Genomic DNA, 12,833 nt, shown 5'->3' with positions numbered 1-12,833 from the left:
TTGCCAAGAAAATCCAAAATAACAAACTTCCTGTTGGGTTTTGGGCTTTGTACCAGGAGACTTTTTTGTAGGTATTGGTTTGTTACGTGTCTACCAAATTTTGTACATGTATGTAAAACACAGCTCAAGGGGCACTTCGTGCTATTGAGCCATTTTGCCACACTCACATCTGAAAGCCATATCAGATGTAAATTTTCATCACTTTTGGTGTGTGTGCGAAGTTTCATGAGTTTTCAAGCTTGTTTAGGCCCTCAAAAATGCTTCATTTTGGAGAAGAAGAAGAATCTGAGCAATCCCAATAGGGTCGCCACACCATCGGTGCTCGGGTCCTAAAAACCTCTTTGATATAAAGAGATAAAATAGACAAGAATATTTTGGCAAGCAACTGAGAGTTGTTTAGGGGTCTACCACACCATTGAGTGCTATAGGGATGACATATTTTTGTAGGTAAAAACCCTTAAACGTCCATTCCAGTAGGTTTTTGAATATATTTTTGGTTAAATGGCAGAAAATCAAAATTGATTTCAGATTCATATTATTCTGAAGAGTTTTATTCTGGCTTAAATACATCTGTAATACCCCGTGTAATTTTTTAAAGCTTGTCTTGAAAATGATGGTTGCTAACAAGAAGCTAAATGGGACTACAGATGTTTTCAGGGAAATTAAACGCCATCACAGCAAGCAGTTAAACTACTTACTATGTGCTTTCCCAGCATCATTATATTTAAAACAGCTCTCCTGCAAACTATTCTAAATTAAACTTTTAGGGAAAAAGAGTTTTCTGAAGCTTAATGGTGTCGTTGAAGTCATGCGGCTGTAGTGTAGTTTGTTTATAGCCTACGTTTAGCTTTATACTTCTGGTGATTGTATTTATGCTTCAAAATTCATAAAGGTTGTTAATATGTGAAGCTTATAATGATGAACAAATCATGTAAGTACATGTCAGTAACCGATCTTATTTTCTGCAATAATCCAAAAGCTAGTGGCAAAATCCTATTGGGTTCTTGTTGCTAACTTCCGTGGTGGCCTACAAAAATGTGTCATCACTGCACTGCTCTATTATTTCGGGATGTAATTTGCCCCTGCACTTTAAAAGACAGGGTCAAAGGCACAACAGCTCTTCACCGGTGAGTGTGTAGCTCAGTGCACGCGTCTCAGAGCAAGAACGCCTGTTAGGCTTCACCTTTGGAAGAGTGGTGTCGCACAACAAGTCCAGGAGCACTTCACTCCGATCTTGACTCTTCGTCTCTGTATTGACCTTCGTATGGAATCCAGCATCAGAGCTCCAAGCCCTGCCGTATCAGCCGCGGGTCTGCCGGATGCAGCCCTCCAAGGCGCTGGCCTCATGCAACTCCCTGGGCAGCACTTGTCTCAGAATTCAGGGGCTGCTCCCACCCAGACCCTGAAAGTGACACATGCGTGGTTGTCACCAGCGTGTCACCTCCTGCGCACTGAAGTATGAGGCAATTTCCTGCGAGCAGCGTGTAGCTGAGGAAGCGAGAGGGAGGGGGACCGGCCGCACCCGGCTCCACTGTTCTCTTTGATACTGTCAGGGAAGAGTAATGGCTTTCTGTGGCTGCTGCTACTACCAAACTAATGTTGTGTGACTTTGGTTCTCCTTTGCAATGCGTTTCCGCTACAGTGAGGGCAAGAATGATGGGGAGGAGAAAGGAGAAGAGCAAAGTAGGGAGATAGAAGACAAGGGTAAGGATCCTGACAACCCCTGGGGCAGATGGGAAATACCCAAAGAGTGGGCAGTAAGAGCAAGTGGTTTGACACAGATAACCTTCCCCGTCTACTTACCTTGCCCATCGGCACCACGGGAATAAAACCGCAACCTTTGCATATTCCAACAGTTTCTCTAAATACAGGAATCAGTATCACTCAAAAAATAATTTTTTTTATTATAAGCCTGCATTAATAATGCATTAAAGCACCATATAAGTTTTCTAAAGCTATACTGTATGATAGACTTTTAAATGCAATTTAAATTTAAATGTAATTTTAAAATTTTAAAATTCAAATTTATGTGGATCAGTGTTTTTTGTCTCAATCAAATATTAAAATATAATGAAATCTATTATTAAAAACACAAATTATTCATACAATGACTTGAATACACCTCTTGTATGGTGAGCATGTTTACAAATAATTTAAAGAAGTTTTTTGATATCAAGATGATGCAACTGTCCTGACATCATAATAAAGAAAGAATATTAAAAGAATGATTCTTTAAAAGAAAACCCTAGGTTGTTTTGATATAAAAAAGTAAAACTGCTTATTAATATTTTAAAATCTTTTGCCAACGAAATCATATAAACAAAAAATTAAAACACAAATACATCATTTTACCATTTTATGACAAGCTAAGGTTACCAAAAACTGAATGATATTTAATATAATTTCTTTCACATTGAAAAATATATACTTATAAAAGGGAAAAAATATCATAAAGATGTAGGGAAAATAGGTCATTGCTTTTACTTGATGGTTACATCACATGACATCTTGAGTAATTAAAGTGAAAATTTTCTTCAAAAAGATTTTTAAACCCACATGAAATCAAATTAAATACAATGAGTATATTTCTAAGAGGTCGGCATATGTTTTTCTAGATTTTTCTTGATCAGGGACACGTTTCATTTGCTGAAGATTTTGGCATCACTGTCAAAATGCGGCAGGTTTGATTATGCACATGGGCGATTCGTTTTGATAAGTTCTGCAGATGACAAGCTATTCAAAATTCTTGTGTGAACCACTCCTCTAACGTATGCCGAGTGACATTTCACCTCGGCCAAACAAATTATGAAACCACTATATTCCTCTGTGAACAGAAAGAGACACTCTCAAGCTTTTAAACAGCCAAATCAACCACCTACACAGTCTCAAGCCACCTTAAGACCCTTGATATTTGATTTTACTTGAGGGTCAACAACCTGAGAGAAAAAAAAAATCTCCAGACGTCACCTAATAACATGAAACGACATGCATAATTACATCCTGAATCACTGCAGCCAACCATACCAAATCCAATAACCAACTGAGAAAAACCACTTTATTTCCTCAGAACAATTTTCATGTTAGACAAAAACAAAAAGAACTTCATCACTGTCTGTCTATTCGCTCCACAGCTGACCTCTTTCCCATTTCTCAGTCATGGATTTAATTACCATCTAATCCTACCCAGAAATTATAAGATAATTATACCAAACTAGTGGCTGATTAAAATTGCACAATATTACAATTCATTAGAGATAACTGACTCCCAGTGTCTCTGGGCTTTCAGCCAGATGCGTGAAGATGTCAGTAGCCCCCAGATGGGGGACGGAGGAGGGACAGTGGCTCTATTCAGCTCCTGCTTTAGCCTCATCAGAACCACTCCACACAGACTCTCACTGCTATTCCAATCACTCAGTGGGGATGTGGGTTTTCATATCTGCACGCTCGAGACCAAGACAGATGAACCGCTTCGGTCTCTGAATCATAATGAATAGTTCTGAGCTAGCTAGATCTCCCATATGGACCAACCCAATATCGTATTATATATGATTGCACAATAAGTTGGCATGAGAGCAAAGAGCAACTTTCCATTAAGACTGTACTGAAAATGCAGTGACAGGTTGGTAATGTTTTGAGACTTATTGCACTGAAGCAACGTAGGTATACAACTATCCATTCAGGTTGTGCTAAAGGGACATGGTTAGCTGGCTGCTGTTACATTACAGTACATATAATAGCACTTACCACATAAACAGGAAGTAAGGAGTAAGGAGAGATGACTGATAGGATGATGGTGAATAATTTGCAGATCCTAAGCACCACAACAACTAATCTTGTAAAATGTGTGGTAAGTACTGCCGCTCCGTAGTATACAAAGAATATGTGTGATTGCAAATCTCGAAAGTAAAAGTAAAAAGCGAATGCCCATTCAAAAACGATTTTAATGATCCGCATATTAATAGCGACTGCCCCAAATTTATATACAGTATAATTGCGCAACGATACAATTACGAGAGAAAGCATTGTATTAGGGGGTTTAGGGGTTCCAAAGTAGACATAATTTTCTTTCTGAACACGGTATTCGGGTTCGGGCACATCCCTACTATCCTTACATCTTATTCATTAAAGGGTCATGAAACCCCCGTTTCAGCACTGTTACTTCTCACCACAGTTTTGAAAAATGCTGCAAAATTTGGCATAGTGTGCTGCATTTCTCTCCCATCGAGTTAACAACACAAATAAATGCACAGCCATTTATATGAACATGCTGTTGCACCTCTATTAACATTTTAAGGCTTATTTTGCGGCGTTTATAATCCTTTTGATGGGCTGCGTTAAGGAGTTGTAAAAACGGCTATTACTCACTTTATGAATGAATCGCACTTGTGCCAAACTCTTACAATGCAAACAAAAACAAACACTCTCCTTCGATCCATGAACGTTTCTCTCAGTTAATATATGCAATCTCACAGTTTGAAGTGTCTGTCACAGCAAATCAACAAATGCTATCGTGAATAATTAGGCAAAGCGTCTTCTCATAGGATAAGAACACGCAGCCTCATGAATAATGAATTAATTACCAATGCGTCATCGAAGTACTACAGTCCATTGCCATGTCACAAACTGTGACGTTAACACAATGTATTTTAAACCCGGAAGATGAAAATAGAGCAAAAAAACTTGTTCAAAATTAACTTTTGTTTTCTCCAACATTTAAAATTAACAGATGCTAACGTTGTCATCTATGATGTGCAACACAAACACCTCTGCTAAAATCTCAGAAAAAGTAGTCTGGGGTTTCGTGACCCTTTAACATTATTTTTTTAATCATGTTAAAATGTGAGTATAAAATAAGATACATCAGGCTTTTGAGGAACTTTTATTTGTTACTTGTTTTATTTGTTCTCTCAGTCATCATTATATTGCTTTGAATTATATGTTTTACACCCACAAAAAAAAAAAACTACAAAGCTTTTATCATAAATCTAAGCATTTAAATAGATTAAAAAGATATTTTAGTATTTTACTATAGATTGACAACTGATATTTATATGCATTTTATGTCAGTAGTATCTTATATTTGACCCTAAAATTTCAGCAATTTCAAGAAATTGCATGCTCAACTGAGGCGATTTTATTTCTCCTCAAGCTGAGATTTATATTCTCATATGTGACCCTGGACCACAAAACCAGTCATAAGGGTCAATTTTTTTTAAAACTGAGATTTATACATCACCTGAAAGCTGAATAAATAAGCTTTCATTGATGTACAGGTTTTCCCCCTTTTTTCATTTTTTTCTTTTCTTTCTTTCTTGGTTTTGTCTAAAAGTTAAATGAATTGTTCCATAAAAAAAGAAAAAAAATCAGGCTATTATACTATTATTTCATATGTCTGCCTTTACAGGTTTAATTCATATACTATGATAAAACAAATCTATTTTCTGCTTCTAAATACTGAGTGTATGAACCACATTTGTATTCTATATTAATGAAACAGGTCTCAATAAAAATAGCTGTCTTACATAGCATACAGTCAGGCTGACGAATTACATTACTTGGTGTAACATATTTACTGCAATTATTATTAATAATATTTTAAGTTTAGCTTTATTAACGCAGTAAGCTAGCTAAAATTGTGCACTAGTTTATTCATCATTAGCACCGTTTTTTGGGCATTCAACTTCACTTTGCTGAAAGCATGTCCTCGAGTGCATTTAGTATTTGAAATATTAAAAACCATTAGCATATTCATTTAACCCCAACACCTTTTTCAACACATTTTTGGTTTGTTATAAAACCATGCTGACATAAGGTTAAGAGTGAGTGAGGTGTGAACACACACTCGTTAAGGAACGCTTGTTTTTGAGGGTACTTACAACATTCAACATGCCGCTGTTGCTCTGTTGCTCTAGTCTAAGCTGAGCTATAGTCTCCTCTGAACCCTGTACCTAAAGAGATGAGAAACAAAGTTAGTTAGTATGTCCCTCTGAAGGGCAAAGTACAAACAGAAAGCAATTTAAAGACATAAAAGATTTGTGATTGATGCAGCGTTCTATACACAAATGTTTTGCTGTGGTATAATAATAACCCTTCAATATTCCCATCTCCACAGGTTTATTTGGACATTGCATCACTGTGAGTGCTAGAGAAAGCCTGCTGTAGTTTTAACAAGTGTTATGCCTGTGAAAGACTTCTTCAATCAAAACCTGACATGCCAATCCTTCATCTAGTCATCTGGGCTGAAGGGGAACATTGAGCTGATTGAACGGTTTGCACTACAGCTTCATCCCTGCAGTGATTCTGTTCTCACACTGAACCTCCTAAAAAGTCAATGAGATGCTCAGCACACTAAATTAGTTGCTCTCTCATTCACATGGAGGGGGTGAGGACTATATAAAGAACATTTATAGGGCTAAGAAAAGTTGATGTAAAAAATATGTGTGCATGTACAAAGATGATTTAAAATTCCAAATATATATATATATATTTTTTTTTTTTTTTTTTTGTATTTTGGATCATATATACAGTAGGGGTGTAAGAAAATAAAAAGATACACGTTTGTATTGCGCTATTTTGTTTGGCGATACTGTATCAATTCTCAAAAATGAATCATACAAGATTCATGACAGTTGCTTCGTTTTGAGCTTATATCCTGACCGCTAGATTGCAGTCTTCTTATCTCTGAACTTAAACAGTGACAGAAAATACTAGCATAAGGGCACGCCGCTAATGTTAGCGTTAAAGGAGGACGAAAGAATAGTTCCTGCTCCCGCCTCGGTGTAAAGTGTGACGTCATTTCGGCTGGTTTTGTGCAGTTGAGGCGGTGCTCGCGTCGCGGACTTGGCGATTCCACACAGAGCATAATTACAAACTGAAAAACTTGCAAAATCCAAAACTTGCAAAATTCTCAGAACAAAAAGGATCTTAGAATGTCCAGTATCTGTATTTTTTTTTATTGTATCTTTTATTTTCTTTAGGAATCCTTTAAGCACTTTATTTTTTTATTGATATTAAGCAGATGTAATTCTTAAGTTCAGATCAAAATGATCTGACATGGTTAAAATTGTAAACTTAAATTGTAAAGCAGGGTCTAAACATATATATGGTCTGTTTATAAAAGCTTACATTTTATACATTTAATAACTAGAGAATCTTGCAAGCACTTTATTTCCCCCCTTTACTGGTACTGCACAAAAAGTGATTCAATAACACTGAATGGTTTGCATATGATGGTGTGTTCTTAATTACAGCTTTCCTAAAATTATGTCCTATTCATAAAATAAGAAATATCCCAATATATCGCCTTGTTTACAATATCGCAATGTATCGCAACCCCTGTATCATGATACGTATCGCATCGCCAGATTCTTGGCAATACACAGCCCTAATATACAGTATAATTAATAAATATATTAAATAACAATAAAATTATAAATATAATATAAAAATATTCCTTTGTTGTTCATATCATAGCTTTTAAATTATATATAAAAATACCATAAAATACCATTTTTATAAAATGTAAACTAAATTATTATCAGACATTTTTATAATAATAAAATAAATATTTCTTGAACACCAAATTAGCATATTGGAATGATTTCTGACAGATCATGTGATCATGTGACACTGAAAACTGGAGTTATGGCTGCTGAAATAATGAATGAATAAATTACACTTTAAAATACCTTACAACAGAAAATAGAAAAAAAATCTTTCAGAAATATTATCAGTCCATTTATGTTTTAAATGGTAGTGAAAGCACATTCCACATGGAGGACATGAAATTAAGATATGAGACAATCACATCCCAAATGGGTCTAAAAAAGTCTGCAGTGTATCTGATACCTGCTCTTGAAGCTCTTTGACTCTGGTCTCCAGCTGAAGGAGCTGTTGAAGCTGCTTGAGCTCGTGCTGTTCTTTCAGAGACATCTCCTGGTGTAGCTCAGTGATGACATCCTGTAGTTCCAGGATGAGAGCCTCTCGCTCCTCCACCTACAACACATGACCGCTGCCATGTCAAAAGACTGTTATCTAAGATTGTTATGTGTTGAGTTGGGTGGTTATTTGTGATGGTATTAAATATTAAGAATGTCAAAACAAACACTCGGCCACAGTGAGATCACACAAAAGAGGTTTGGGTTTCAGCAGTGACTGCTGGAGAGGCATGTTCAACCTAACAAGCATGTACACATGAGAAGTGTGAGATCTGGCAGAAATCACCTCCAAATGTCCAAACAAATGTCCAAAAGCCCTAGTAATGTCATGCCATCTTGGTGTGTTTACTATGACAGATGTCATAAAACTACCCACCATAACATCAACTGTGTTGAAGCCCAAATGTTTTTTTGTTGTTGTTGTTGTTGTTTTTATTATTCACTTATTTTTAGTATTTACTTATTTATTTATTTTTTATATACTGTAAGACAGTAAAAATAAATAAATAAGTAAAAAAAAAAAAATGGAGGTATAATGTCATGGACACAGACTAGATTTGAACCTGCATCCCCCATGAGCACTCTTTATATTTTGCTAAAATATTTTTAATAAAATTAAATAAAATTAAATTAAATTACAAATCATTTTACAAACAGTTCCAATAATCCTCAAAAAAAAAAAAAAAAACACACAATAAAGTACAGAATTTAAAATATAGGTTAAAAAAAAAAGGTATTTAATGGTAGTGTATCATGGTTTCCAAAAAAGCACAACTGTAGCACAACTGCAACTGTATTCAACAGTGATAATAAGCAGAAATGGCATGAAATAGTGACATGAAGACATATTTTAGGCTTAATATTAAGAAATGTGCATTGTGCACAAGTAGTACTCCAAATAAAATTTAATTACCATTACTTATATCAGTAAGTCTCGACCGATATGTCAGTAAAAATGTTAATAAGACTTGAACTATACTTAAAATAAATGCATTTCAAATATAATACTTTTTTTACTAGGGTCCTCAGTGAAAATAAGAAATTTCTTTTAAAAACACACACAAAACAACCCCTGAATTATTCAAAAATTTTGGCTGGTGTTGTACATGACAGAGAGATGGACGGAAGAAAGGACAGATATAAAAACCCACTTAATCTTTCTAATTCTCAACACTATGTCAATGAGGGATATCAAGACCTTCTCAAAACTCCACATATGAAGTGAATGCATCAAAATGCACCATTCTGAGACTCATCAGTTATATAGAATGGCTTGGCAGGTAGAGTGTGTCATGGTGGTACTTGTGAACCCCAGGGATTGTATGAATCCATTTTCCACTACTAAATTGGCCTCTGCAATTGTGGGTCACAATATGAGATACTGTGAGAGGTGCAGCAGAAGTGAGAAGACACAATAGGATTCGCCTCGGAAGCAACAATCTCACCGTGAACTATAAGCACCCTTTTAAAAAAATCCAAAAGGTCAAAGTCGTCCAATCAGAACTTAGAGCAAAATGAGTCTATGCACTGAAGAGGCCTATCTCATATCACAGAGAGCATAAGTGGGCACATCAGCGAGGAAAATCTTAGATAACACACATAAAGATGTTTTAATGAACATGCGCCCCGATAAATCAGATTGTGATACAGAAGGCTTAGGAAATCAATTTCTTCAGGCACTGTCTTCCATCAGACTGAACATCTGATGTTGCTAAGCGAGAGAACTCATTTGAGAGCAATAAACAGAAAGGGCTGTTATGTAAACTGTTGAATGATCTAATCAAGATTTAATTGTGTTTAGACTGCTGTATGAAATCCACTGCAGATTGTGATCCATGGCTCATGAAGCAAAGGTTACAGATATTAACTGAAACATGAGTGAGAAGTGAAAATTAATACCATACATGTTGGAGAATTTCACTGTAGCGTACAGCACAACGCTATTGCTACTACTTTAAAATGATGATGTATCATCATACTCACATTTACATCATACTACATATTTACAGTGAATATTACTTTCATTTCTGTGGGATACAATATGTGATATTTTCGAAGACTGTTTCAGCTGTTTTTGCTCATAAAGTGACACTATTGTATGGACAAAACACAATTTTTCTAATAAATATGTACAGACAAAAGTAAGTCTGAGATGAGTCTGAGATTGAGTAAAAGATGACAGAATATTCATTTTTTGGCTAAAATATCCTTTTAAACAATAACAAATATTCATATGATTCCTTATATGACCCCAGAGGAAAATGTTGAGAGATGTTACACTAAAGTACCAACATTCTCAGAAGTCTGAGATGTTACTCTAGTAAAAAAAAAAAAAAAAAATAGTAATAGATTTAAAATGCACTTATTTTATACTAATTATAGTTCAAGTCTATTAGCGTAAGTACTGACATATCACTTGAGACTTACTGATTGTGAAAATTGCAATTATACTTTACATGATCTTTAAATAATATTGGTATATATTTAAAGTGTATACTTGCAATAGTTCCACTTTAGCACTTTCAAATATATACAGGTATATCTTTAGTTGGACTTTAGCAAAACTATTAAATTGCATTAAGTACAAAATGACATTACTGCAGTTATTTGAGTCCATTTGTTCTCTTTTTATTCTCACTGCCGTTAAGAAATATACAAAAAACACACACTTTAAATAGAGTCAAATGATAACCTGAGAACAAGTCTCTGCAAGAGATCTGAACATTTGAGCACTAAATAACAGCAAGCACCAGGGAAAATATAAGGTACTACAATGCTCTGTGGTTTAATTTAAGACAGACAGCAGGGCTTCCAATGGACTTCCTGTAGACTGAAGGTCTACTGTAAGGCACTGAAGTGGAAAGCCCTACTTGTATTTCCAGCATTTCCAACTCTTGCGAGTAACAACGAGAGTAGGAGGGCTTAGCAAAGCCCAGGCCCCAATTGCTTTGATCACAGGAGCCACTTTATACTAGCAGGCCACCTTTCACACCGTTTGTTTCCCTTTGGCTGCATAATCAAGGGCAACGTCTATTTTCTTTCTCAATCATAGCACTGCACACATTTCTTTGTTTCTTGTGAGTACTAGGGTCTGGACTCCAAGGTCCCATTAATAGGGCTATTATGCACTCTTCATTATTCCTGACCTGACGCTAAGACCAGCCATCTTTGAACCCCAGGTCTTAGCTGGTGCCCAGCACCTCTGCATTAGGAGATCCTTTGATCCTTCAACTCTTTGAAAAGACAACCAGGTAGGACTCCTAAATGAACCACTCCAGACTCTAAAATGCATCAAAAAACCCTGGATGATCCACTGAATTCTACCCAAAGGAGAACGGTAAAGTGTATGCAACTTAATTAACCACAACAAGCCATAAACACACACACACGACCTGAACAGCATATTGAGGAAAGGGGATTAAAAAGAGCCAAACATCCATATCTTGAAGAAATCAGGCCTTTCAGAATAAATGGCAGTGTTTCATCTAGTAATTTTTGTAAAAGGTGCTTTGTTATCTCCAGACACCCAGAAAAGCCTCCTACTGACTCTATAGCTTTTGAGGTTCAGATGTCGGCATTAGCATGCTAATTGCGACTTTGTCTGTGGAGCTGAAAGAAAAAATAGAGGGAGAGAGGGAAAAAAAAGAAGAAGAGTACTTTGTCCGGCTAGGGCCATGGGATTTCTTTTTAATCTGCTGTTACAAATGGCTTTTTTTGTACAGAATTACATTATGTCCCATGTATCTCACCTCCAAGGTAGAGAGAGTTTTGCGTCCTGCCAAATCACAATAGCTTTAGCAGAACGAGTTTGCAACATACATTAATTCATGTATTCATTTAATAAATTTATGTAGAAATTATGATAAACTTTCTATTAGTCATTTAACCTTTAGTTATTTTATTTAATTTTTTAATACAGTAAAATATGATATAATAGAGCAAAACAGTAATATATTGTAGTTAATTAGCCAGCCTGCAGGCTGTTTGTATTTGTCAAGAAACTTCAGCTATTTTCGATTTTCACTGTTTCCATTCTACTAAAAACCATCCGTTGACTTCCTGGTTCTATGAACCCCCTCCCTCAAAAATATGCAGTGGGCTCAGAATAGTTAGCTAGCCCAGTGTGTTGTGATTCACTAACCACCTAGTGCACGTTGTCCGGAAACATCACGCCCCTTACCATTACGGGTAGTTGTATGTTCTCGAGAGCAGGATTTATGTAAATTTTATGCGTTGTGATGTCACAAACCCAGGAAGAAGCTTGATGTAGTCCCTACCAGTCATTTGTTATAGGCCTTAAAAAGCAAATTCTGTAAAAATATCTCCCTTTGCATTGAACTTTGAGTGTCGTAACTTTGCAGACGTTGTTTACGCTCAAACACGCTAACTACAGTTAAAAAAGTGAAATCATAATCAAGGACCTCTTTAAATTATAAATAGAAACTACTTACATGCACAAAAAGTCCCTTCTTGATGGCCATCTTGATAACGTCAGCAATTTTCTGAATGTGGAAAAGCAGTCTTAAAAACTGTTTGCTAATCTTATGTTTCAGTAACATGTCAAATCACCAATGAAACTCAATGGTAGTTATCTCTCTAGCTAAAATAAGACCAGTGTAGGTATTTTTCAAGTTTAGTTCAGCTAATGTACAAGTATGTTCTAGGGCAGTGGTTCTCAACTGCAGTCCTCCACTGCTCTGCACATTTTGTATGTCTCCCTCATTTAACGCACCTGATTCAGATCATCAGCTCATTAGGAGAAAGATCCATGAACTGAACTGAGTGTGTCAGATTCAGAAGCATATGAAATGTGCAGAGCAGTGGGCCCCAAGGACTGGAATTGAGAACCACTGCTCTAGGGTGACTGTTTATTCACTAAGACCCTTTCAGGATCAA

At 36.0% G+C, this 12,833-nt stretch overlaps 1 protein-coding gene across 1 annotated transcript in view; it reads right to left on the bottom strand.

Moving 5' to 3' along the window:
- LOC127168516 (trichohyalin) overlaps nucleotides 1-12,581 on the bottom strand; it is a 170,632-nt gene extending 158,051 nt beyond the window's left edge. Inside the window, exons 1-3 of the mRNA XM_051115454.1 lie at nucleotides 12,389-12,581; nucleotides 7,849-7,995; nucleotides 5,877-5,948 (exon numbers count right to left, since the gene is read on the bottom strand). Coding sequence (XP_050971411.1) covers nucleotides 5,877-5,948; nucleotides 7,849-7,995; nucleotides 12,389-12,496 — 327 coding nt within the window. The 5' untranslated portion in view covers nucleotides 12,497-12,581. The remainder of the gene's footprint in view (nucleotides 1-5,876; nucleotides 5,949-7,848; nucleotides 7,996-12,388) is intronic.
- Nucleotides 12,582-12,833: the final 252 nt, after the last annotated feature.

Source organism: Labeo rohita, chromosome 7, assembly GCF_022985175.1.
Source record: "Labeo rohita strain BAU-BD-2019 chromosome 7, IGBB_LRoh.1.0, whole genome shotgun sequence".
Classification (NCBI taxonomy): domain Eukaryota; kingdom Metazoa; phylum Chordata; class Actinopteri; order Cypriniformes; family Cyprinidae; genus Labeo; species Labeo rohita.
Note: the sequence above shows the minus strand (reverse complement) of the source record. Positions and strands in the feature narration are given on the sequence as shown.